Here is a 27,388-nt window from a genome sequence, read left to right as displayed (position 1 = left end):
CTTAGTGGATTTTATGAACACGTCATTTCTCATATCAAATGATTTAGCTTTTCATTAGCATGCTAATAAAACAGTTCTTCAACAATTTTTGTCTTTTTTCAATTATTTTTTTTTTTTAAGTGTAAAAGTGTCTTACAAATGCTGTTGCTAAACTGAAGGACACAGACTCTCCCATGCTCTCCCTGCAAACCCTGTATCCCTACTAAGCTAATTAAACATTCCTTGTACTAGATGGCAGATGACGCTGTGTAGTATGTATGTACGGGCTGTTGGCCTGTTACTCCGTCCAGGAAACTGATACTATGCCTGAAGTCTGATTCGGGCCTTTTGCCCAAGAGCTTTAGCATCATGGCTTCAAAATAAAACTGCATGAATTCCATTTGTTAATCTAGTGCTCTTTTTACCCTGTGAACCACCTGCTTGTTCTCTGTGTGACCTTAATTCACCTAATTTTCCCAGAAGGAAACTTGCTTCTTGTGTTTCTGCTTTTCTCTTAGAGGGATTCCCTCCATCTTCATCATTAACTGCATGACCAGGATAATGTTTGTCATAACCTGATGTCTCAGCTGGAAGGAAGCAGATCAGTCACTGGTCAGGTTGGAGCTGTCTTCTAAAGGTTGACCTACTGCTGCTATATGACACTACAGGGTTTTGACAAATAACAGTTACAATTTTTCTTCTCATGTGTGCATACACAGATATCTTTGGATGGGTGGGGGGGAAGTAGAAATACTAATTTCTGTATAGCTCCTCTGTTGTGAACCTGACACACTCATTGTTGATGCCATATTCATCCATATGAAACCCTGTGTATGTTGAGATTTGGGGTATGAAGTCTCTATCTTTTCCTGAAGTTTTAAAGAGGAAAAAAAACTAGTATGTCTAAAGGGCGTTAGCAGACAAAATGTGTCAAAGTCTGGCTGTGACAGTTTGATATGTCTTCCCCTGCTGTACCTGTTAGACTATCACCAGTCTGCTGCTGAATGATTAGAAGAGAATGTGTGCCTGTACCTCATGCAATTTACTTTAGAATTTGGCTTTTTAGTTTGGTCTTATCTTCAATGTTAGCTTTTAAACTGAGATTCAGGACCTTTTTTTGTTGTGATGGAAGTGCAGACCTGGGTCTGTAATGGAGGAGGAGCCTTTCTGACAATACCATAACCAGAAGTCTTTTTTTACTATGATATGTCAGAGAGCATTTACAGGGTAGCTAAAAATGGATATAGAAAGATAACTATTTTTAAGTGGAACTTTTTGTCTAAGTCTATTGTAGTAAATTTAGCCTTCAGAATGAGTTGTCAAATTTAAATGAAATAGATTTGCGAATAAATATTACTTTTTTTTTTTTTCTGAAGTTTTAAAGTACATCAGATCACTGAAATGAGGTATATTATTGGGTAAATAATTGGGTTCAGTTTGCTGAAGTGGCAGATCAGCTTGCAACAGATTTTCTTCAGTAGGCATAGATGGAAATTGTGTCTTAATTTCAGTGTAGTTTGTCTTTTTTTTTAAAAAAAAAAGAGAGAAATGGAAGAGGATTGTTTTCCTCTAACAAAATGCGATAAAAATGAAATGTGATGTTGCAATCAGTTATTTCTACTGATGTAGTGATGTAGTATCCAGAAAGTCACCTCAGTTCACTATCAAAAGATAATGCTTCCTTTTACTTAAAACAAATAATTAATTTTTAATGAAAAATATTATTAATAGAGGCGTATGAATCCAAAATACCTAGTGTAGTTTTATTTATTAGTAACATTCTTTAAATCTTATAAAACTTGGATTTGTGTAAATAGAATTCTAGTTTCCTTTGAACCTAATGATACAGTTATGAGTTTGGAAGATAATCCTAAAACATAATTCTTTAAAAAATAGCAACTTCTTTTTTTTTGCTATCTCCAGTGACATTGGGTTTGACTGTTGGCAGTGGTAACTTCTTTTTCTAGACTGGGTCTTATAACAGTTCAGAGTACCTTGTGTACTTGTAGTCTTACACATGCATATACTGGTATTTAGTGGTATTTATATCTGGCAGTTTGGAGAACATCTGGTCCTGAAAATGAGAAGGACTATTTCCCATTCTTTAATATCAATCTGAATAAATGTATGCTTAAATAATGTAATTACTTAAATGTGAATGTTTTATAGCATTAAAGTCAGAAAAACAAAATATCAAATATGAGATGTGAGCTATGTTTACATGCAAATCAACATCAATTTAAGGTTACTATCTAGTAACAAGCTTTCTTTCAGAAAAGGAGTAGAAATGCAAAATCAAATGAAAATTGTATATTTAAATCAAGTTTCCTTGCTTGATTGAAATAGTGAGTATTCTTGGTTATTGTAAATAATTTTGAATTAACCTGTCTTGGGTAGCAGTCCATCTGCAGTGAACTGCAGGAGAAGTGTTTGGACACAATGCGTTTTACTAAATGTTGATGGACATTTTCAAATATGAAACCAAAAAGCAGGATAGTAATCATGGCTTTTCCTGTGGATCCAAAAACAGGTAAGTTTTGAAGCAAGATGGAAATGGACAGGAAAACATCAGATGAGCCATGCTTAGTGGTGGTAGGATTGTAGCACAGACTGGAAGCCAGTAATGGTGAACTCTTCCTTCTTTTGATGCCATCTTTCCCTTCAGTATTAAGGAGGATGCTGCAGCTCTGTCCTGTGGGAAAGTTCCATGGTGAAGCTGAGCTGATCTAACATCTTTCTGTTTCTGAAAGGTCTCCCTGTACTTAAGTCTTGTGGGTCCTGCCTGCTCCTTTGTTTCAGCTCCAACACTCATCTGAACCTTCAGAGCTGATCCAGCTCCCTTAAGGCCACAGAATACTCCTCACTTTCTAAATATTTATTTTCTGATGTTTTAGGACACTGAGTCCGCCCAAGAAGATGTCAGTCAGGCACCCAACAGTGAACAGAGGGACAAGGGCCAGCCAGATCTAGGAAGGCAAACTGGAGTGGGTCATAGGGGTGATAAAGAAATCTTTCTGTAGCATAGGCTGCTTTGAACAGTTTTCTTGTCTTGCAGGCTTGTTTCCTCATCTGTTACAACAGGAGTCATACTTAACCTATCTTACAGGGTTGCTAAAAAGACTTTGTAATGTGTGCATTCAAGGCATCATAGGTGAGAAAGATATTATAGAAGCAATCCTGCCTTACTGTATGCTGAATGTACTACTACTTTTGCCATAAAACTTTATTTCTGAAGAGATAAGCTGTCATAAAGCCACTGGATTGCCATTGATAATGGTAATTCTTCCAGTCATGTATCAGCTCTTCTGTTGAAGAATGATGAAGCTCTCTTAGTATTAACAGTTTTGTGGGAAGAGCAGGGCTAGCTGTTTGAATCATTGAAGGTTGCTATGAGAAAGCTAGTAGTGTTTCTATAGGGCATACCAATGTAATTATAGAAGTTTCTTTTGAAAATTGATAAGGTGTCAGCTATTTGTAGTTCTGCTTCATAGAAAGTAAACCAGTAGCAGATGTTGAACAGAGCGGATGACCTGCGTGTATCCTGATTTTCCTTGCAGCTGCATGTGGCCTTTCAGACGATAGGCTTCGGTTTGCTTCTTGTCTGTTAGAGCTGATCTGGGTACAGTTCTGAGAAGCAGCAGTAAAGGCCATTTGCTATCAACTCATAGCAGTTGCTTTGTACTTTGGCTTTTGGCTCTTGCAAGGAGAGCGGCAGCTCCAAGAATCACAGAACACCTTACATGGTGGAATGTTATGAAACTTCAAGTGCTTTGCTATGCTCTGCTTAAAAATTTTGATGAATTAAATATTGAAGCATTGAGAGGAATAATCCTGTGATACCTATAAGGCTCTATATAAGAAACAAACACTGTTTTATTGTAGAACATCCCTGTGTATGTGCTCCCCATCCCAGTGGGAGACTGACAGCCCAGCAGAAGATACTGTCTGTAGTGAGATGCCTGCATACTAGAGCAGTTCTACGTTGCTCTAGTATGTCTGTCTAGAATCTAGCAGTGTCTTGCTTTATTTTGCTGTCATACTGCTCTCTGAAATGGATTTCTTCATCTGAAATGAAAATTTGTAAACATAAAAGTGCAAACTAAAGTTTGAGAGTTACATTTATCAAAAGCTATGTTACTGGTTCCAGTCAACTGAAGTATCAATTTATTTTTTTGGATGTGAGGTTTAGCTTCTCAAGATTTAATCAACATATGAGTTGATGGAATTAGCTCTCCAGCCTTTTTTGCTTACATCAGTTACAAGACTTCAGAAAGTACTTTGCTTCAGATGCTAATTGTAGTCAAGCAGCTAAAAAGAAATCTGATGGATTGGGTATGGTATAATTTTAGTGATATTTTGCCCTTAAAGGGGGGAAAAAGTCCATGAATCTTGTTAATACTGTCTCCTACCTACTTGATACCCAGTAGAAATAACAAAAATTTTAATATATGCAAGGCAATTAAATGGGCTGGATAGGCACTGCAGACAGTTCATACCTGTCTTGGAATACTGAGGGTAGAATATCTTTCTCTGTGTGGATGGAAACAGGAAAGAAGTTTTAGAGAGCTCCTAAACCTAATTCTGTACTTTGAGCATTCTTGAGAGCAAGGGGAAGAAAATTTGGTTTTGTTACATGGCATTTAAGGGGCCTGCTATGTGTGGGATCATTTGGGATTTACTTGCTCAAGGACTTTGTGTCCAGTGGGGATGGACAGGTAAGGATGGAATATTTTTTTTTAACGTTTTTTTGTGGTAATCCATCAGTAAAATGTTGTTTACTCTCATTCCTAGTGATAAATTTCTTGGATGGATTACTGTAGGAGTGACACAGTGGGGAATATTTGGAAGATATAACTGACACACTACAAATCTGTCAGGTGCATTAATTTGTAAAATTATTTGTTTCTGTATGATAATCATCTTTGGGGGTTTGCTTTTTTCAGGATTATTGTGGAACGTTTATCCATTCCCTGACCATGTTACAGTTATTTGAAGTTATATTTAACATGTTTGGAACATTGTATGCCATTTTCTTATGCTCTCATGGCTTTGCAGTTTTATTAATGCACTGAAATGCTCATCCTGGGAACATTATGTGTTGGTTACTCATCCTCCTTCTCCCTGATAATCCTGGCAGCCTTTCTATATTCTACTCTGACTACTGACACAAGCATTACACAGCCCCTTGTACGAGAGAAATCCATTACAATATGAACACAAGGAGAAACAGCAGCGACATTAATAGGGTTGTGATAGTCTACAGTTATAAGCAAGACAGGTTATTTACATGCAATGTCTTGGGTTCTGTCTTTTTAGAAAGATAGGCTGATTTCAGGCAAACATATAATCTTTGGATTATATAATGAAGTATAACAGATTTTTCTTTTTTTTTTTTTTTTCTTTTTTTTTAATTTTATATCTTGCATCATTTTAATCAACCAGACCAGTACAGAGTTGGTAGGTTGACAGTCTGGTGAAGTCAGCATCTGTATCACATATTGTTCAGGGTTTTAAAATTACTAAGTAACTAGATTTTTCCTGTATTTAATTTAGGTTTTTCGTTCTTTTAATAGGAAGAGAATTTTTGTATTCTGATATTGTAATTTCTGTTTGTTCATCAGCTGTGTTTGTTTCATGCTGTCATTCAGTAGAACAGTAAGTGAAAAGTAATGTATAATTTTAGTTACTGGGGTAGAATTTTCTTAAAATGTCATTCTTGAGTTACTGAATTTCAGAAGCTTTGTTCAGCTTTATGAAATACTGTATGTTTTACCTTTTTGTCTAAGTAATGTTTGTTTTTCCATTCATCTACTACAGATCAAATTTAATAGCGGCTGTTTCAAGCAGATGCTGAAGTGTTGATTTCACTGCAATCTAGCTAGTATAGATAACAAGAAAGCATGTAGTTTTCTCCTAGTAACCTCCTGTTATTCTGTGGTCTGTGCATAATGCACAGTTAATAGAAAAAGTATTGAGGTGTCATGACAGCATTAGATACTGAAGTAGTGTACTGTCTTATGTTCCTTGAATCTCAAAAGAAACTGAATATACTGATCCTCTTAAGCTATAGAATTGAAATCCTGAAAAAGATGTTTTAATGTAATTTGTTTTAATAGACTTTGTAAGCTCAAGGGGACCACTGACACTGCAAGATTATGATGGTACCTTGCCAAGCTGCTTACCAGAAAAAGCAGAATTTTCCTTGAGTGGTTTTCAAGGAGACTTTTTCAATACAGTAGAGGAACCTTCACTACAGATGTTGAGTTTTAAGAGGGAACAATCAGGGTAGATTATGTATTAACAATGCGTTTTTTTTCTGATTGTTCCTTTTCACCCCTTAACATAGACATACAGAAATACCATTTAATATACTAAATATTAGGCTTTTATACAGCTGTGGTGGTACTTCGTGAGGTACTTATGTAATAAAAAATTATTGTATTAAAATGTGTGTAACTATAGAGTAATTCTAGGCATAGAAGGAAAAAAGCGATGATGTAGAATTTTAGGTCAAAATTATATTATTCATTAAATGATCTCAGATTGCTTATATCTTATTGTTACTTTTGGCTAGAGTCTGCAAACATGATGGAATCCTGAGGAATTTACAGTCATGTTTAAAAAAAAAAAAAAAGGCAACCTTTGCATGAGTGCAGGAGTATGACCTATATTTGTCAGTTTTAGCAGAAGCAGCCTGCTAAGTAGCACATTATCTACTAAATGCAATGATAGTGCTTCCCCAAATCCAAGTTCTCAAAATGAAGTAGAAAATGTACGAAGCCAACACTATTCGGCCAAGTCAGTCTTTTCTCTCTCTGTTTGAAAAGTTTACCATCTTCATCTGAAGATCCTTGTGCTCCTTGGGAAAGACAGTAAGGTGAAACTTGGCAAAGGGAAAATCCAGACAAAGAATGCCAGTGATTTTATTTTTTCCTTTTTAGTCGTGGATAACTTTAGCTTTGTGTGTATGTGTACATTAGCTCTGTGTGAATATTTATTTAAAAGATAAAGATTTAACTGTGGTGATGAATCTTTCCTTTTGATTTTCATGCTTTGTGTATTTTTTTTTTTTAACCAAAAAAATATCTTGTAAGCATAGGTTAGGTGAAGATGCTGAAAAGCATTGAGAGTTTTGTGTTGAGGAAGAGCAATAATTTGGTCCAAGAAGTTTGACAGTTACTCCATTTATGTAACTCCCTGGGAGAAAAGAAAAAAAAAAAAAAAAAAAAAAAAAATTACTTAGAGGACTAGCTAGGAAGTAGTGAGAATATTACTTAAAAAACCAAATGTTGTAAATTTATGGGGTTTACTCCTTTGGTGAAACCTGATTGTTCAATAGAAGACCATTTGCATAACTTCATAGAGATTATAGTTAGAACCAAGCACTACCTGGTAGTTGTACAGAGTTAAATGAATTACACAAAGTCTGACTATCTTGGGATGTTACCATGTTAAGAAATAGATAATACAATATAAAATGAATAAATTTTATATTTAAAATTATACCATTTAATAGGAGATAGACAAAGCTGAACGGGAAGAATTGGCTTCTCAACTAAATTTTTAGTTAATGATAGAAATGAATTTGATAAAATTTGAGTAGTTTCTTTTTTTACATTGGCAGCATTAAAGTGAAATGTTTAGAATTCCTACTTAAAATAACTCATTGCTCTTTTTCTAGAGTTTCTGAAAGTCTTTTGCTTTTAATTTATTTTCATCTGTGATCATTTTAACACATAGTTTTGTATCATATTTAAAAAAACAGAAGTCACAGTCCTTGCTCGCTGTCCTTCCACTGAATACCTCTGTAATCAGCAATTTTTACCAATTATGGACTTCTTGCTAGAAAGGTTGTAGTGTCACAGTCATGCAAGAATAATAATAAGAGATGTCTGCCACTACAGCATACTGCTGTTTCTTATTTTGTATTTTATCTACCTGAATCTTTCATATGTCTAGGAGGAGCATCTGGTCAGGGTGAAAAGAGAATCATAGTTGTGAAGAGCTCTACAGAGTAAAATGGCAGGGACACACGACTGCTGTGCTAACTTACTTAAGTGCAGATGTGCCTTCCTACCTTCAGTTTACCCACCAGAATGTGACTGTGCATAGAGGACACCTGCATCTTGTTGGCCTCCTTGCTTCTGTCTGTACAGTGGCCAGTCAACTCTTGGCATATTAATGCAGAGAGAGCAGCTTGTCACCTAACTGGCACCTATGTACGCAGCTAATCTCATGCCCTCTGAGTCTTGGTAGTGAAATAACTCACTTCTGTACAGAAGTCTTTGCTTTGCTGAAGGCATTCATTTAAAACTCCTGGCTTTTACGAAGGCCTCTTCAGTGACTCTTGCTTGTCAAGGTTGCCTCTAAAGCAACCACTCTTTGAGGGAGTCTGTCTTCATGATACTATGTGGCTCTCTTAATCCAGAGACCTTGGCACAACCTTCCAGAATCCTGAGGAAAAAACATGGAACCTGAAACAAAAGGGGAGAGGTATGATGAGGAGATGAAGCTTGTTCCTTAGCTTTCTATCTCTTTATTGGGAGGGCAGGAGTATCCATTCTCTACATCTAGACTTCTAAGCAGTGGTTGTGAGGTGAGTGCAAGTTCTCTGATACAGACTGAAATCTTCAGTTATGGCACATTTGAGGGACAGTCAGGACTAGAGTTAAATTCTGTGTCCCAAAGCCAAAGACTGAGAAACTAGAGTTATTTGAAAACGGCAATTCTTTTTGTATAAAATAAATAAAGTAAAAAATATATCCAACCCATTGAAGGTCTCTTGTGTGAGAAGTGCCTTGCTTCACAACTCTAGCTGAGCAGCCTGGAGTGAGCCAAGGGCTGTGCGGTGAGAAGCTCATACCCGCAATCCACACCTGTGATGCAGCTTGCAGGCATCACCAGCTTCTCCCTCCTCGCAGACTGATACAGCGTCCTGTGCTGCAACAGACCGTACTCAAAGTGCTTTGCAGCAATTATCAGATTCCTGACTGAAATATGTCTTGCTGTCCAGCAGAAATAAGTCTGGTTTATGAGGCTTTCCTGAATTTTAGAAACTGGTGACTTCTGTTATTTTCTCCCTTTATCTCCCCCTCCTTTTTTAATTTTTTGTTTCTTGTGTTGCAGTGCATGTGTCACATACAAAGGTGCATTGGGATTTTGGAGGAGGATATCAAAACTTCAGTGTATGTTCATAAGAAAGTATTCACAAAGCCTGTGGGCAGATATTGAAGATAATTAGGAACTAGCTGGAACTGCTGCAGGCTCGAGGGATGTTTGCAGGCTGCAGTAGGTTCCCTACGGGAAATAAATTGCTCTGTAATTACAGGCAAGGTCAGTGCAGTAGTCAGTTCAATGGAAAAGAGTTGGTGAGAGCTGGGGCCCCTCTTTGAATGTCATTAATGAGAGACAGTTCTTACTACTTTTTAAGTAAATGTCCCTTGAATTATACATTGTATAAGTGTTCTCTGTGCTGCGAGGGTTGCAGCCCTTTCTTGAGAGAGAAGATTGACACTTGTAAGTGAAGGGAATTTTCAGGTCAGACTTCACATTTCTTTTAATCTCTAAAGATTTTTGAAAGCATGTTTCAGTGGTGTAAATCTGTGATTTGTTTAAAAGGCTAATACGTGTTATTTGTCTATTTTTCTTTTCTGAAACAGGTCTTTCAACATCGGTCTGAAGTATTTCAGCCTGCTTCAGTTTAAAAATGAACCGTATTTTCATGGTTGATGGGTAGCCTTGGCTCCAGGACATTGTAGTAGCCATCTTAAATTCATCCTCAAGAGATAAACATTGCTTCCCTCCCTTCTGAGGACAAACCCTTGAGTTCAGAAATATTCTGTGCCCAAGACTTACTGTTAGAAGCCTTGTAGTAGCAGTACTAGTTTCAAATATTCCTCCTTTCTGTTTCTCACTTGTTCTATACAGCTCCACCTTCTCTATTTTGCCAGTTCAGCTTAATGTGGGACCATGCTGGGACTGTGTTGGGGACTGATTTAATTTAAAACAAAAAAAGAACAAGTTTTTGAGCACAGTTCAAACTGATTGAAATCTAAGCTGCTGTGGTACCATACCTCCCACACCCTTTCTTACATTGGCAATAGTGCTGGTGCATGTCCGTGGTGAGTTCACTAGGGGAAGCTCTCTTAAAATGGATGGCTGTGTTTGGAGGGTAGGTTTTTGACAGGATCAGCTTCCTGAACTGCATGATTGGAAGAGGGCTGGATCTTGTGTTGGGAGAGGCTAGAGTGGTATGACTTGCCACAGGGGAAGCTGAGAGTGTGGCTGAATCTGCCAAACCAGATTTATATTAGTTAAGTTGTTGTGAATCTTCATTTCCGAAATTTTTGTTTGGATCATGTCTCTGATGTAGTTCAGAGCAGCTTGAATGATCATCCTGTTTTATGTGAGGGGCATGATGTGCCATGCTAAGGGTTGAGAAAGAAGTGATCAGAGTTGTGGGAGCAGAAATATCTTCTGTTTGTCTTGCAAGTGAATGCTTTGTATTGTGAAGTCTAGTCTTCAGTTATTTTTCTGATTTGCTTCCTTGCCATATAAACATAACAGATCTAGCATTATTTGACTTGGAAATTTCCCATGAGCATGTTTGATCAGTGACTGATTAAAGGGACTTGCAGTGGTTCTTTCACAAGTGGATATAAGTATATAGTTGCTAAAGAAAGTGTTTAAAAAACCAAACCAAAGCCCACACCTATGTTAGGTATTTTCTTGCATGTTTTGGTAGGTTCTGTTTAGCTCAAATAACCTTAGTTTTGGGGCTGAGTCTGTCCTGCAATGCTTTTATCTTTTCTAACTTATTTTCCCTGTGAACAGCATAACTGTTTACTTGCTTCCTCCATAGGCAGTGTTTTTAACAATTTACGGTATTTCATGTTTTCAGGCCTTTTGGAGAATGTGTATAAATTTGGCAACTCACAGTTAATGGCTTCTAACAGTTTGCTTAAGGACCCTTGTTTTTTTTCTTGAGAATATTTTTCCTGAAGGCATTTTAAAAATTGTCTCTTGTTCTTCCTAACTGTATTTTTTTTAAATTTAACTCCCATTTATTCTGATGGTGTAGTAGCAAGCATTGAGAGTGGCGTATTTATAATAGTTCTAGAAATAATACAAATATTTCCCTTATTTTTCATATAAGACAACTATGTAGGGGAAAAGATCTTACACTTTAAAAAAATGTATCCAACATACATATAGTGTCTTCTCCACTATTACAAGAACCCAGGAGGGTCATTCAGCACATCAGAAATGATGATCATCTACTATTATCTTTTATTTTCACTTCTCTGGTAGTGTAATTTGGTGGAGAACATGGTTGTCGTTTGTTGAAGTATTGCATTGAAATAAATTTTGTCAATACAATGAATGTCTGCTGAACAGCTACTAATAGGAGCTTCACTTCTCTCAATATGCCAACAGATACATTTTTCTGTCAGTTTTGTTTGCTTAACAATATATAGATACATATAACTAACATTACAGCCTCTATTAATGGGCTGGCAGTTATCACAGTGCCCAGCATTACACCTTTGCTACATATCTGTTTCTGTGCAGTTGCTGGGGTTACAGATCTCTTTACATCTCTGATTATCATGACTGACTGTCTTGCCCAGGCCATGCAGCTGACCCCAAGTAGAAGAACTTCTAGAATTACTCAAACATCGTGGGGAGGAAACCGTTTAAGAACAAATGGAGCAAAACTCGAGCATATTCTACCATTTTTTTTTCCTCTCCGCTCTTCCTTCATTTTTCTAGGGGTGAAGAACATTTTTACAACCACTAGTTAGCGTATTGGCATTTGTTTAGAATCTTGTCCTCCAAATTAATTTTGTATTGTTGTGTAATATGAAAGAAAGGTGTTAACCTCAATCATTTATACCACAATGGAAGGTGAATAAAGCAAAGATAATTATAAGAGGTGAATGAAAGTAGAGGAAAACCAGTACTTATTCAGGTCAAAATTACATTTTCTCCCTATGGAATTGGCTCATTTTTAATGGAAAAAAAAAAAGTTTTTACTTCTGAACCAGTTGTCTTTCCTTGTATGTACTTCAGCCATTTAGTAATTGAGTAGTTAGTTTTGTTAAATAATTTTCTTTCCTTTTGGATAGAGTTATTTAACAATTTATGTTACTTTATGAGTTGGACTAAATAACTAAATGTATCATCTTGCCAGCTTCTAGCTCCATGGTACTGAGCCTGAAATATAGTGACTGTATTACAGAATGTGCCAGTTTTGTAGTATAGTGTTCAGCAGTAAACTTGAAGGTTACTCCCACAGTCCTCTTTTGATAACTGGTGGGATTGTCTGCCATCACCTTGTGCAGAACCAGTTGTGGTTTGATCCTTTAGAGCAAAATACAAGTATGTGGTCATGTATTTTTTTAAAGTATCTTGCTATCTTCATGGATACTAGTGTATATTTTTTGTTTCTTAGACTGTAAAGGGAGGGAAAACTGCAGTTTCCTTTGACCTTACGTAAGTTTGACAGGAAGGAAATCTGGTTAGGCTGAAAAATCCTGAAATCTGGTAGCTTGACTTTTCAAAGACTGCAGCTTACATTTCTTTCTATAAGATATTTGGGCAGTCACAATCTTCAAAATGCAGGCTGTGAGTCGGTTTTTGTTTTGGTTTGGTTTTTTGAAAGTGGTAATTTAGAAGTAGTGCATACTCATTTGAATTTTCTTTCTCTGCTTTCCTTCCCCTCCCAGTCTCCTCTTATCCTCTCCTTCAGATACTCTGCTCTGGAGCCTTGAAAAGTTGGGTTTTGAATAAACATAAAATGCTGAAGAGCTTTCTGCAGTATTGGTACACTTGGCTGTGCATGACTTCTTTCTGTCAACAAAAGAGACACCTCATTGAAAGATGCATGAGGACAAGCAAATATTTTTCAGGTTGTCCAACTGAGGCTTTACACTGACACTTTATATAAGTTAATGGAAACAGGAGATAAAAATGATGAATTAATATTGACATTAAAATATGAGAGCCACTGTTAATAAGCTCATTTTTTTAAATTAATACCTCCATTTATTTCTGTAATTTGGAAACATAAGTTGTTCATTTCACATTTGAGAGGAGCTATGCTTTCAAAGCAAAATCAAATAAAAATACCTGTGGATCTTTCTTTCTTGTGTCACAGGTCTAATGTGTTTTTGTTTCATTAGGAGTCTGTACTTAAATGTTTTACATTACTGGGCTTAGACTCAAACCAGTATTAGAGGATGAGTTCAAGTAACGTCTCCCTTTGTCAAAGGGAAAATCCAGAACAAATTTTCAGCTGTCCTTTAAGTGAGAGGAAGAGTAGGTAACTGCAGTTTGTTGATATTTAGTGTCCTAGTAATGCTAGAAATAATTTACCAGAAAAAAAAAAAAAAAAAATTTTTTTTTTTTTTTTGAAAGAAAAGATGCCTGAAGTTTCATTGTAAAAAATCTGCAGTTAAAAATTTAGTTTGGATGACTTTCATCTGGAAGTTCTTTTTATATGGGGAGACCAAACTGAATTCAGACTTAGCGCTAAGATTGTCCAAGTAACACCTAGCTCTTCCATGATGCTTTTTATCCTCATCTGTTATACATGTTTTACAATAGAAGTAGTAGCCATGTGTAACGTGGTAGGGAAAAAGAAGCCAAAAAGCTTGGTTTAAACATGTGAAAATGAGCAGAACTGTGGGACTGGTGTAATGGCAGAAGAAAGCGGGTGTCTAAATTAGTTACTGATTTTCTTGAGGGAAGAATAGTGTCTGAGTCTTTTAATTAGATTTTTTTCTTAGGAAATATTGAGCGGGTGAAATGAAGGAGAGGGGAATGGAAAGAATTAAATCATAATATATAATATATGTAATCTTAATTTGGCCTATCTTTTTGATAGTGTTTGACACTACAGTCTTGAAAGTATTTTTTTATCTTGTCTACTGAATATAAGTACCACATAAAGAGAGTGTTGACCCTCAGTGATTTAAAGGTAAAATATCCTTGTAGGATATATTGTATTGAGAGAGGTATTTGAATAATGACTGACTTTATTCCTTTTTTAGTTATTTTAGATTTTCATCTCTCCTTGTCCAGCATCCCTAATGCAGTTTGGATATTTTTAAGAGGAGAAGTCTTTGGTTTGTCTGATCTTGAAAGTGATGGGTAAATGGGACTCAAGTGAGAGAAGGTTACTGGCCAAGACACAAAGTAGTCCTTTTCTCAAACTTGTTAATTTTATATGCAGTGAATAAGGACAGAAATTGCATACAGATTTTGTGCAAAGCCACTGCATCTGTAGTTGTCTGTATTTTAAAATCCACTTGTAAAGTCATGGTACTTTCACAATTCAAACAATTCTGTTTAAGGCTTACCTCATGCTGCTCTAACTGATGTTTCAGAGACTTTCTGTTTTCTCAGTAAACCAGGTTTTTTTGTTTCTCTGTAAGATTAGTAAAGGCTTGCATCACAGTAGACATGTCACTAATATAAAATGTCAACTTGTGAATGCAGATGTTTGTTAGGAAGACCCCAGTGGGTATGGAGATAATAGTGCTGATCCTTGATAGGATCAGGTTTGTTTATGGGATGAGCACAGAAATTCTTCTTGTGTTCTGAACATTTTTCTGAATTTTCCTTTATATGAACTTTCTTTGGACTGTAATTGAGAAAGCACCATAAATCTGGAAAGTCTAGGTGACATTTCTCATCCTCATCATACTATGATGAAAAAAATTGGTAGCAGCCATTATTTTAAAATTTTTCTTTATTGTAATGCTGAAAAGTTCTGGTAGTCACTTGCCAAACCTCATGGACAGTGTTCCCCATAAGTGTGCTAGCCAAATAGTGTTGTAAACTACTTTATGACCTTGCCTTTATATCTATAAATTTTCGTCCTTTTTCTCTTTTTAAAAAATTCTTATTAGTGCATCTGTGCTACAGACTGAAACAAGTGGTTAGTTACTCAAAATGTGAGGGTAGTGCTGTATGTAATATAGACAAGACCATTTTTACAGCTGTGATGTCTGTCATGAATGCAATTCTTTACTTAAATGTCTCTTTAGCTGTAACTGTGTAGGTGCCATAGCTGTGCATATGTGTTCGCTTCAGATACAACTTCTGGAATATCCCAGGCAACCTTTCACTTGGTCTCTTCCACTGAATTTACATTCTTCTGTATATAACTGACTTTGGGGAATTTTTTCCCCCTTTTTCAAATGAAGACTTATGCAGGATTTGAGTAGTCTTTAAAATTCATCTGTCTTGATTCAAACTTCTAAGCTTTAATTTTGGAATACCTTAGATCTCTTTAAAGCACCAGTTTAAGCCCTGGAGGAATCTTTTCAGTCTCCTTTGAGACTGGTAAGTTTAGCTCTGTACTTTCATGGTTTGGAGCATCTCTCATATGAAGAAAGTCTGAGAGAGCTGGGACTGTTAGTCTGGAGAAGAAAAAGCTCAGGGAGATCTTTTCAATGTGTATAAACAGTCGATGGGAGGGAATGAAGGTGAGGGAGCCAGGCTCTTTTTATAGGGGTGCCCAGTGACAGGACTGGAGGCAGCAGGTATAAACTGAAACACAGAAGGTTCCTTTGGAACATCAAAAAACACTTCTTTACTGTGAGGATGACCAAGCACTGGCACAGGTTGCTGAGAGAGGTTGTGGAGTCTCCATCCTTGGAGATACTCAAAAGCGGCAGGGGTACAATTCTGGGCAACTGGCTCTAGGTGACCCTGCTTGAACAGGGTGGTTGGACCAAATAATGTCCAGAGGTCCCTTCCAACCTCAGCCATTCTATGATTCTGTTTGTGTGCCTTGGGGTCTAACTCTGTGTCTGCTCTGTCACCGAGACCTCCCTTCCCTACCCTTGCTGTGAAGTTTTTGGATCTTCCTGTAAGAGTTTGCCCCAGTGACTGTGGCCAAAAGAAAGTTCCTTTTTTTTTTTTTTTTTTTTTCCCCCTTAATGGTTCCTATCTGGATACATTTAATTAATTATACATGTCAATTGTGAAAAGTTTTGGCAACTTGGGAAGTGAAAAAAAAATCTTGTAGTTCGTATTTGTGTGTTTATCAAATACTTTGTGTGTCTGAATATTGCATGTATCTCTGTATGATATAGATATTTTATAGGAGTCCAATATAAAATCCTTAATCATAATGCTTTGATTACTGTAACAATAGTCCTTGTATCTTTAAGTTGTTTTGTGGCTTATTTTATTGACCTTTCTTTGTGTGCATGTGCTTTATCTTGCAGAGTTGGAAGAATCCAGGGATTCCAAGCTTTGAATGATGAGCGTTTTTACAAGAGTACCACAGCTAAACTGAAAAGGCAGATGCAGCTCTGGGTACCAGATTGAGTGAGCTGGTGTGTGCACTGCACGTAAATGAAAACACACATGTTTTTGTCATCACATAGACTTACTGTTGCATATTCCTGAGAGCTTTGCAATTGATGAAAATTAATTTGAGAACCAGATGGAGCACCTTTACACCGCAGGAATCAGTAACCCATGGAAAGACACCTGCCAGTAATGTTCAACTTTCCACATGGTCTTCACGGGTGAAAAAAGTTTGCAAGAAGAGGAAGAAAAAACAACCTCTGCACAGAAAAAGCCTAATAAATACCTCCACAATCTAAATCAATAGCTGCGAGAGAAACAAGGATACAGAGGGTAGAGGAAACTGATTTTGTTATTGCAGAAGAATAATGTATGGTCTTTGGCACGTTTTGCTTTGGGCTCAGTAGATTGTGAATGGACTAATAAATCGTGACCATATGTTGAGTAATGATGACTGGAAGTAAATAAGTTGAGGAACTATGGGACAAGTCTGGGCATTGAACTGAGCAAACCTCGTTGTCCTTCTTGAGTTAACCAGGTCATCAAACTTGCATATTCTTTCTCCCTCTCCTTTTTCCTCTTTTCACTTAGTGTGGTATAAATACTAATTAATTGAGCTCATAAATGTTATTCAAATAAAACGATTGGAATACTTCATATGTTTCCTTCTTGTACAGCTGCAAATGTTGTGTCTGGAACTATGAATCTGTGCTGTAGACAAGCATCAAGAAGGAAAGATCCGATCAAACAAGCAAGGAAAATACCTAGAGAAATAGTGAACCCAGGAAGTCAGATTTTTAATGCTGCTTCTCTTTCTTTTTTAGATGATTATATTTCTTCTTTCCTTGAATTTTAGAAGATTTTGAAAGAGTGCTTACTTGATGTGCTTTAATTCTGGCATTTGTTTTTTACGGTAGGATGAAAAGTCTGTGATTCCTTGTAGCAGAAAAAAGGGAAAAGTAAAGAAAAAACAGCTTGACATTTTAGCCTGTTTCAGAGGAGACAGAACTTCATGGTTCACCTGAGGCAAACTTACCTGCTTTGAAAGCTAAAAGCTTTAGAGCATTTTTGATTCTGCTGTAAATGAAGAGGGGTTTTCTTTTTCATTCGTGTGTGGCAGCAAAAAGTGGGAAAGCAGGCAAGATAGTGTGATAAACAGTTCAGGCTGTGTTGGGTCTCTGGTGGAAAAAAAGTGCTGCAATGAAAATTGGATTGGCTTTGGATTGCAAAAACTTTTGAGTCCAACAAGCGGTTCAGTACCAAGAGGGATTTCCCAACTGGCCTGGCACACCAGTGCCTGCACAAGTTCGGGTCTGTTGTTTCGCACGGTTTGTGTGCCTTTTTTTCCCTTTATGCAATCTCTTTCAGCTTTAGCAGCAGAAATACATCAGATGGAAAAGATATGCCAGAGGGCAGCTTGGAAAAGATGAATGTCATATATATACATATATATGTATGTGCGTGTGTTTAAATTTCTGCAACTGAACTTTTGAAGAAAATCTGACTGGAGGAAATCTTAAAAGCCTTAAGTTACTTGAAACCTACACATTTGCAACTCTTTGTCTCTGGAATTGCATTACACTAAACTGGAATCTCAGGCTGTATAAAGATTATAACAAGTTGAGCAAAAAGATGACTTAACCATTTCTTGAGCGCCTCTTATGAAGTAGCTGTTTCTCCAAAGGATAAGTGCACCCTCACTCTACAGACTCAAAAACAAAAATGAACCTGAATTTTTTTTTAAGTGTTACTTTTTCTTAGCCAACTGCCATCATCTTTTATAGAGGAATTTTTCACTATGCATTTGGTGGATATTTATAAACACTGACCCCATCCTCCTCCCTTTCAATGATCTATCCCAGGTCAGTCTTATCAATAAAAAAAAAAAAAAATTGATTTAAATTTTGTGCACTAGACATATTACTTTCTTATGTCAAAAAATAAAATATTTAAAAAGCATGTATGCAGCAGTGGAACATGGGCCTGTTCTTTGCAGCGATTCCAACATCCTCTGCCTCTCCTGGAAAGGGAGAGTCCCCAAAAGTGAGAAGGAGAAACCAGTGTGCAGGAGGCGGTACTATGAGGAAGGCTGGTTGGCAACAGGCAATGGCAGAGGAGTTGTAGGCGTCACTTTTACTTCCAGCCATTGCAGGAGGGACCGGAACACCCCTCAGAGAATCAACTTCAATTTGAGGGGCCACAACAGTGAGGTAAGCAAAATGTGTGTTACATTTTAAAGGAAATGATAGCGTTCTCTTTTTTGAGGGTAGTATTTCTGCTTGAAATTTGACAGGGTTGTATGAAGGAGGCTCAAGACGAATCCAAATGTAATTGGGGTCTTTTGGAGTCTTTCTAGTAAATTCGGCTGGTGGTGGGGAGGTTCTCTGAAATGGGTCTCGTTTTGGTTTGGTTTGGCTGATTTTCTCCTTCATTCCCCAGCACCTCCCAGTTTCCAGGCAGATTCAGTAAATGCATGTTAAGGGAGTTAAAAGTTCTGATAGTTGACTGCTTTTACACACTGTTCAAGTCTGTCTTGGAAGACTAATGGAAAGGCAGGGGAGTGGGAGAGGAGCTTGGTTGAAATCTGCCAGATTTTGCGAAGCTGCAAACTGGAATGTCCTGTGACAGGGAATAGCTGTCATCCGTAGAAGAATTTCTAATTTTGTTAGAAAAAGGGTCAAGTGAGACTTCTCAGAAAAATGTTAAGATGCCCTGCAGTAAAATACTGTAATTTCAGAGTGCAAGGCATTGTTGTGACTACAGTGATACAAAACCTCTTCCATTTATCTTTTCTGAAAGGGATAAATCTGTTGGTAAAAGCTTGTATTTCAGACATGTTTTCTCATCTTCCTGGCACCTATCTCTTTCTTTGCATAATGTTTCATGGAAAGTGCAGATGATGCCCAATAGCATAGAGTGTCTTGGATGGGAGTGAGGACTTAGTTAGTTTCTGCTTTTCAGTTGGGCTGCATTTGGATGTGCACTTTGAAACGATTCTGTCCAAATCATATCAAACCTTAGTGGGTGGAATGAGATTATATGTGCTGAGATTAAAACCAAAGATAAAATGTGGTTCTTGTCTTTTGTGCTACTTACTATTTGGATTCTAATATATGTTGCCCTTTTGACATAAGCTGAACCGAAGATTTAGTTTTGGTTTTGGTTCTTCCTTGTGTTAATGTTAATAACAATCCTCTTTTTAAGGAAAAAAGGGAATAAGGGATAAATACTTAGTCTTAAATAATTGGTTCCATATGCTTTGTCTATAGGCAGGTGTGTGGGTGTAGTGTAAATATATAGACATTTACATTTATAGACAAGATGGGTTCCTGTATATGTATGTATCAGGTTCATTCAAAAAATTACAGTCACCTTTCCCCAAAGGGAAGAATATTGCTTGAATCCAGCATTTTGTTTTGAACCATCTCTGGTTGTCAGTGTAATTTTCAATTGCAAATTGCAATTTATTTTTGAAAAGTGTGATACAATGATGACTTTTAATTTCTCTGTATTTTCTTTTCTAACTCTTCTGTGAACCTGGGCACCTATTTTTCTCCTTTTTCATAACATGTGTCTTGGAAACAATGGAGGGAGGTGCTCTTTATGGGAATGCGAAGTCTTGTTGCAGAACGTGGAAATAAAAGACTAGGTTTAAAGTATGTACCAGTTAAGTGGAGAAGATGCTAATGTGCATGCTGCCCTTTGGTTTTGGATAGTTTTGCTTTGCTCAGTTGGCCATTGGATTCTTTCTGGGTCACTGCATCGTTGCTATGTGGATTGAGCTTTACTGCTTGTGCATCCTTTCACCCAACAGTGACTGGCATAAGAGAGACTTAGATGAAAGGAAAATGTTCTGTTTGAATTTTTTTTTTCTTTGTGCACTTAAAATGTTCTGGGTCAAGCTTGTCATTAATAAAAATTTCTGTTTCTGTAAATAATCTTCCTGGTAGCAAAAAATGTGTGAACGACCAGAATAGAGACTGCCAATTCATTTATCTGTAGGTCACTACAAAACTGGTATGGTGGGGTCAAAAATGTGTGGTACTGAAGGGAGAAGTGGCTTTACTACAGTTAGCTTTCTGTGATGGATCTGTGGCTTTTCCTGCTAGAATAATTTTTTGAGCATTGGTGCAGAAGAAAGTTAGTTCATCCTTACAAGGTGATGTGTTATACAACACTCTTCACCAGCCTTAGTGAATGTTATCCTTTTATAGGAGAATCCTACTGATTTTGGTAGGAATAAAACTGTAATAAAGGATTTGTTAGTTGTTAAAGGTGTGTAGTTGAATGGACAACAAGATTTTTTTATTTAGAAAACACCTTTCCTTCTATATCTGTCTGTTGAAAGATTCTTTAAAAGAGAAAATGTTGAACAGCACTGCTTGTTGCTAATATTTGCATGAGGAAGTAGTAAATGTTTTGTTTTCTCATTCTCATGTTAAAAAGCAAGCCAACAACAACCCTGTCTCTCTGTGTACCACATTACACAACAGAAAATGCTAATTTTGCAAGCATATCCTGGTATACCTGTCTGATTAAAGCTAAAGCTGCATTTCTGTACGGAATGTGCCCAAAGGGATGTGACTGACTTAAAATTTTAAGAGAATGTGTGTTTCACTGACCAATTCTAGGATTGTAATGTGTTGTCTTGTTCACAAAAATGGTGATTTATACTTGTACATATTTTTCTCTGGGATAAAGCTAGTGTGACAAGTCAAGTTTATTGCTTTTCTGACATACATTGCTGCTTTAATATTAGTATGCATTCAATTATAAAGTGTGAAATACTGTAATGAACAGAGCGAAAGAGGTGAAAATACAGAAGCTAAATTCTTTCAATTTGGGGTATAATTAGCAATATGCTGTGGGCAGAGCAGTACGTTGTATTTCAGTTTTAGGGTGAAAATCTGGACAAGGTAGTGCAGCAGTGCTGTGCTTTTGTCAAGAACGTGAGACTATTTTTAAGTGGGTCATGAAGGTGGATGCTAGTGATGTATTTTTGTGATGTTTTTATGATTGCTGAAGAGATTGACTGAAATCTTTTGGTGCACAGCTCCTTTTTTGTCTGTAATAGTATACCTGTAGCATATCAGAACAAATAATAATGAAGAATCCCCAGGCCTGAATTACTGACACATGTATTGCAGTGGTGGACTTGCATGACTCATTGCCCTGAACAATAATTGAGAATTAAATGCTTTGTAGTGTGATCCATGCTTGTATTTTTACAGTTGCTTCAAGGTTGGTTTTTAGAGTTTGCAACTAGGAAGTGGCTGCCATATTATTTTAATTAACAGCCTCATTATTTTGTGGTTTCTAAGGAGAACTAGAGGGATGAAAAGAAGCATATTCAATTTATTCTGTGGCAAGAGGTGAAAACAGTGCATTTTGTGACAGAATTTTTTTTAGCTTCGGCATTGCATTTACAGTCCTGAATCTTATTTATGGAAGGCTCAGCATTCTAAAAAAGAAAATTTAAATGGGTGTATATCAAAGGCAGATTCAACTTTGATGCAGAAAGAAGGGGAAATGTGTGTTGTGCACCTATGTGTTTTGCATGTTGTAGGAATATGTTGCATCCCCCTCCGATTATGGGATGGGAGGGTGTCTGTGAAGGTAGGTAGTGGATGGAGGAGATGTGAATGGCTGCAGTTGAATGGTTCAGTTTGGCTTTGGAGCATTTCCTTTTGTCTGGGAGAACAAACTGGTGGACTGGCATTCAGTGGATTTCTTTAAGTCTGGCAGAAAGGTTAGAAGGCAGGAAGATGTGCCATTGTACCACGGTGTGTGAATTAGCAGCCAAAAAGCAGAGATGCAGTGGCCTAAAATACCTTCCCTTCCCCCACATGTGTAAATGCAGTGCTGTGCAGAAATTAGAGTGAAATTTAGAAGTCTTTGATTTTTGACCTAACTTGACTTTCCTTGACTGCACTGGGAAACAATGTTAGAAAAGTAATTGAGCACATTCCTTTTATGACTTTTATTATTTCTGTGATAAATTAAGGATTAAATGAAAAATATCTGGTCACTTCAGCAAGGTCAGGGTTCTACCCAATGTGACTGGTAGGCTCTGAAGCATGCCAAGCTGAATATTTTTTTTTTTTAATAACGCCAGCGAGATACTGGCTTTCAGCTTCTGGTCCATCCCAAGGTTTCTGAGGAGAGATTTTCAAGGGGATCCATGAAAGATAATTATTAAAAAAGGCCAAGCATCCTCAGTGGGCTTCATTTAGCCTTACAAGGATCTTCCCTTCCAGTGTTAAGATTTGTGGGATGTCTGCGAATGAAATTGGTTGGATGGTACTGCTGTAGGTATTTCTTTTAATGGGTTCTGTTGTGTCTAGTGTATTAAGATGGTAACAGGTTCTATGGCATCTAATGTTTCTTAAATTATTAGTATTTTTAAAAAAGTTTTTCAGGTATATATTTTCATGGTGCTAACTAAAGGATATCTTTGATATATTTAATAAGATTCAGTATGCTAATTGCTGGACTGAACAGTAGTGCAAAAATATGCAAATTTAGATGCAGAATTAAGTAACATGCTGAATACATTATTGAGTATGTATAACATTTTTTTACTGTAAATTGCTCATTTATTTATATTTGATGTTATTGAGTGTCCTAAGTGTGTGCCTACAGGCTGTAAAACCCACCCTGTTTTGTTTGGCACAGGATTTAGAAGGAGATAGGAACATAAACATATCTCAGCTGGACTGTCAAATGAATTATTTTTAGTTACAGCTTTTCAAAGGAATGCTGTCCTTTAAGAATATTCAATAAATGTTGCTTTTCATACTACATTAGTTATGGAAGTCTCTGCACAGTTCTTGATTTTGTTTTGTTTTAGAGTGGAAGGAGGTTACAGATTGGTTTTCCTATTTTAAAGAAAGCTTTTTCTTTATTCTGTCCACCTTTTTGAGCTTGTATATGAAACTTCTGAGCAATTCTGGCAGAGCAGATTCTTTCCAAAAGTCTATTGCTTGTATAGGAAATAAATTTTAAAAACCCAAACAAATAAACCTTTTCAGTAATGATTCTTGGTTTGTATTGTCACTGGTAAGAATACAGGAAAAAAAGTACAGGAAAACCTTTTTTTTTTCTAAACTGTGCCTGTTTTAATTGTAACTGTCATTTCAACCTTAAATCTGATTTTTTAAATTATGATTCCTGGACAGAAAAAACAAGGCAGAATGTGAGTCTTGACAGCATGGGTACCTAGTATCAATCATTGCCTTCAGACACAGCTGGAAGAGTTGTTACTGGTGAACACTTAAGAAATCTTGAGGTAGAGCAGTACTGTAATATTGCCTTTTGGCTATAGCAGCCACAGTGGTACAAGACATACACTGATGTAAACTGCAGTGGTATTGCAGATCTTCTCCTGTTTTTCTGTCCCTGCACACAGAAGACAGGACAAAAAACGTTTGTCAGCAGAAATATCTTTTTGTTAAACCAAGCTAGTATAATTGGAAAAGACAGCCAAACTTTTAGGCATACAAGGTTCTGAAGAAGGACTTGTATTTCTGAAAGCTTGCCTGGTTTTTACAACCCTGCTAGCTGATACAATGCTAAATCTGTCTACAAACCATGCCCTTCCTCTGTCCTTAAACTATTATGGCTACAGAAAAATAGTACTGCAGAGAGAGACAGAATTAGTGCTTCAGTGGGAAGTGACTTGTAGGAGAATATGTCCTGTGCCTGACTGGGCTGACTCTCTTAACTTTCTGTTGTGACTAGTATTGCCAGGCTTTTCTGACTACTTATTTTCAGAAAGGACAAATACACTGGGATTTCATACAGGCTCCTTACTATATCTTCTTGAACTGTCTGCTCTACACTTGGTTTGGGTGCTTGAGTGCTTTATTTTCTTAAAAGAGCCAAAATACATTTTAGAACTCTTTGTTATTTTTTTTTCTTATGAATCTTTTAAACTTCTGAGGAAGCTTAAATACGCTCTGTGGCATGCAGGAAAAGTGTCTTTCATACCTTCTCAAGAGAGTTAGTAAAGAAAATAAATGGAGCTGCAAGTTGGAAGGGATTGATCCTCTTCCCACAAGTGACAATTATCAGTCCTGCTGCTTCCCTTTTCTGTGCCCTCTTATCAGTCCTGCTGCTTCCCTTTTCTGTGCCCTCTATCGGTTTGCAGAACAAGGCATGGCGTAGACTGTACTGGTACACATTCTGTATAGTTTGTTCACTCTAAGAAGTGTGACCACTTTCAATGTGTTTTCTATTTTTTCGTTGTGATACTGTTTTTCCCAGCCACACTAAACTTCTAGTCCCACATTTAGTTGGCCCTTTCTTGTCTGTCTTTATCAATTGCCTCAGAATCCCAGCATCTCTGTGAACTCTCCCAAGTTTGAGGAGGATGGGGTGGGGATGGCCGTTCAGTGCACTCTCCTTTTACTAAGGTACAGGATTATATTTGTTCTTACAGTCATATGCCTTTGAAGCAAACCATCCAATCTTGCTACAAATGTAGTTGAGTAATGAAAGTTGGTAATGCTGCATTGCTGTGCTGCTTGTAATCTGCTTTTGTAGGTCATGTGTACACAGTGTGTTTCCTGCAAAGCATGGGTCATCTGCTCAGGAAAATTTTAAGTTACAGTTTTTCTGTTTTGTTTTAATAAGCATCTAGAAAATCATCCCTCAAGGCTGGGTGAAAAAGGAATATTGTTACATGAGAACAGTGTTGTCAGCTTTTAAACAAACTAATTATATTTGTAAGCAGGTCATCAGTATGGTTTTACATTTTACCATGCTGTAACATGTGACTACAGTTCTGTTGTTAGATAATTCTACTCAAAAAAGTTTGAAGTGGAATCAAGCTCACCTTTATCAGAAATGAACCCTAAGTTTTTATTCATATTAAGTTGTTGAAAGATAACAACTTGGCGTATTTCAAGATACTGATATGCCCAAGCCTTTTGAATTAGGGCAAAGATATTCTGTTGATCTGGATAGGAGCAGCTGTTCAGCATGATCATGTGGGTCTTCAAGGAAAATAAATCATTATCTTTAACAAAAGTTTAATTATGAGGACCTACAGATGTAGTTAATAGGTGAGATTACTACTGACAGTTAATACTTAAGGTTGGTATATGATTACCTTCTGAATAAGGGAGGTCACAACTCAATACGTAATTCTGAAGGCCTTGTATATGCTGAACATCTGATTCACGGAGAAATCAGGTTTTGTGATAGCATTTCTGAGCCATAATAACCATTAAGGACACTGCCTTAGTTTAAACAGTTCCCAGATGAATTAATCACATTACAGATAGTCTGAACAGATAAGATACCCATTACAAACCATAAACTTTTCACAATATAATTGAATATATAGCACCAAGTAATTGCTTGTCAACTATATCTAGGATGTAGTAGAACAGACACAAGAAATTTTATAGGCACTTGTCCTTGGGCAACCAGCATCTCCTCTCTGATAGCAATCTTTTATGAACATGTGTGAACTTCTGAGGGAGTTCTCACTATTCTCTTCACATTAGGAACTTTTTAAAAGTAATCCACTTGTATAACAAAAATGTTACAGGAAGTAATGAAAATAGAGCTGAATTGGGGAAATTTTTGTAAATTTTCAAAAAGTAGTGCTAGTTTTAAGTTTTCAAAATCGAATTGTGAAGTTCCAGTTCTGGAATTATTTGACAAGTTAGTATTTTGGAAAATAGTATCCTTAGACATTCCTCATTTTTTGTATTTTAAGGAAATGATATGTACGTAGATGACTTTACTAATGAAGAAAATACAGCTTTGTTTAGCCTGATCAGAACATAATGAAACTGCAAAGTACAGTGGATTTATTCTACTATTCAAAATGGACATTCTTTGAGGAAGTTTTCACTCCTTGCTCTCATTAACAGCAAGGTTCTCAGGTTGGTGGAAAATGTGCATTGGTGGAGCCTGATTTGGCAATTTTGGTTGTTCTCAGCAGACAACACTGTCTCCCATAAGATTCTCATGGACAAGCTGTTGATGTGCAGGCTGGATAAGTAAACAGTGAGGTGGATTGAAAAGTGGAGGAATGACCAGGCCCAGAGGGTGGTGATCCGTGGCACAAACTATTTGGTGATTAGTTGCGTACCCCAGGGATCAATACTGGGTGCAGTCCAGCTTGACATCTTCATTAGTGGTCTGGATGATGGAGCAGAGTTTACTCTCAGCAGGTTTGCAGGTGACACCAAACTGAGAGGAGTGGCTGATATGCCAGACCATGCTGCCATCCAGAGAGACCTTGACAGACTGGAGAAATGGGCTGACAGGAACCTCATGAAGTTCCACAAGTGCAGAGCCCTGCACCTGGGGAGGAAGAACCCCATGTATTTGTATGTGCTGGGGGCCACCCAGCTGGAAAGCAGCTTTGTAGAAAAGGACCTGGGGGTTCTGGTGGATTCCAGGTTGAACATGAGTGAGCAGTGTGCCCTTGCATCAAAGAAGGCAAATGGAGTCCTCAGCTACATTATGAGAAGTATCGCCATCAGGTTGAGGGGGGTGATCCTTCCCCTCTGTGCAGCACTGGTGAGGCCACACATGGAGGACACTGGGGGGGCTCCCTAGTAGAAGAGGCATGGACATACTGGAGACAGTTCAACAAAGGGCCACAAGGATGATGGATTGGAACACCTCACATATGAGGAAAGGCTGAGAGAGCTGGGACTGTTCAGCCTGAAGAGAAGGCTCAGAGGGATCTCATTAATGTATATAAATACTTGGAGGGTGCAAAGAAGATGGAGCCAGGGCCTTTTCAGTAGTGCTCAGTAACAGAGGCAACAGGCACAAACTAATTTGCAGGAGGTTGCCTGTGAACATCAGGAAACACTTTTTCACTGTGAGGGCAACTGTCTCAGGTTGCCCGGAGAGGTTGTGAAGTCTCCATCCTTGGAGAAAAAAAGCTGTCTGACCATATGTTTTGCTAATTATTAGGCCTAGCATAAAGGACACAGCCAGCATAAAGATGAACCAATAACCCAATTGTATTTGATACAGAAGGGTCAGTACATGGGTGAGTGCTGGGGGTACAAACAAGTCAATCAGATTATACATAATCAACATCAATCCCACT

The 27,388-nt window shown here is 37.3% G+C and overlaps 1 protein-coding gene across 1 annotated transcript in view; it reads left to right on the top strand.

Moving 5' to 3' along the window:
* Positions 1 to 495: 495 nt before the first annotated feature.
* TULP4 (tubby like protein 4) overlaps positions 496 to 27,388 on the top strand; it is a 148,658-nt gene continuing 121,765 nt past the window's right edge. Inside the window, exons 1-2 of the mRNA XM_026844548.1 lie at positions 496 to 596; positions 16,221 to 18,515. Of these exons, the coding sequence (XP_026700349.1) occupies positions 18,264 to 18,515 (252 nt within the window). The 5' untranslated portion in view covers positions 496 to 596; positions 16,221 to 18,263. The remainder of the gene's footprint in view (positions 597 to 16,220; positions 18,516 to 27,388) is intronic.

Source organism: Athene cunicularia (assembly GCF_003259725.1).
Source record: "Athene cunicularia isolate RWA chromosome 3 unlocalized genomic scaffold, athCun1 chr3_part1, whole genome shotgun sequence".
Lineage (NCBI taxonomy): Eukaryota > Metazoa > Chordata > Aves > Strigiformes > Strigidae > Athene > Athene cunicularia.
This window is presented reverse-complemented; position numbering and strand designations above follow the sequence as displayed.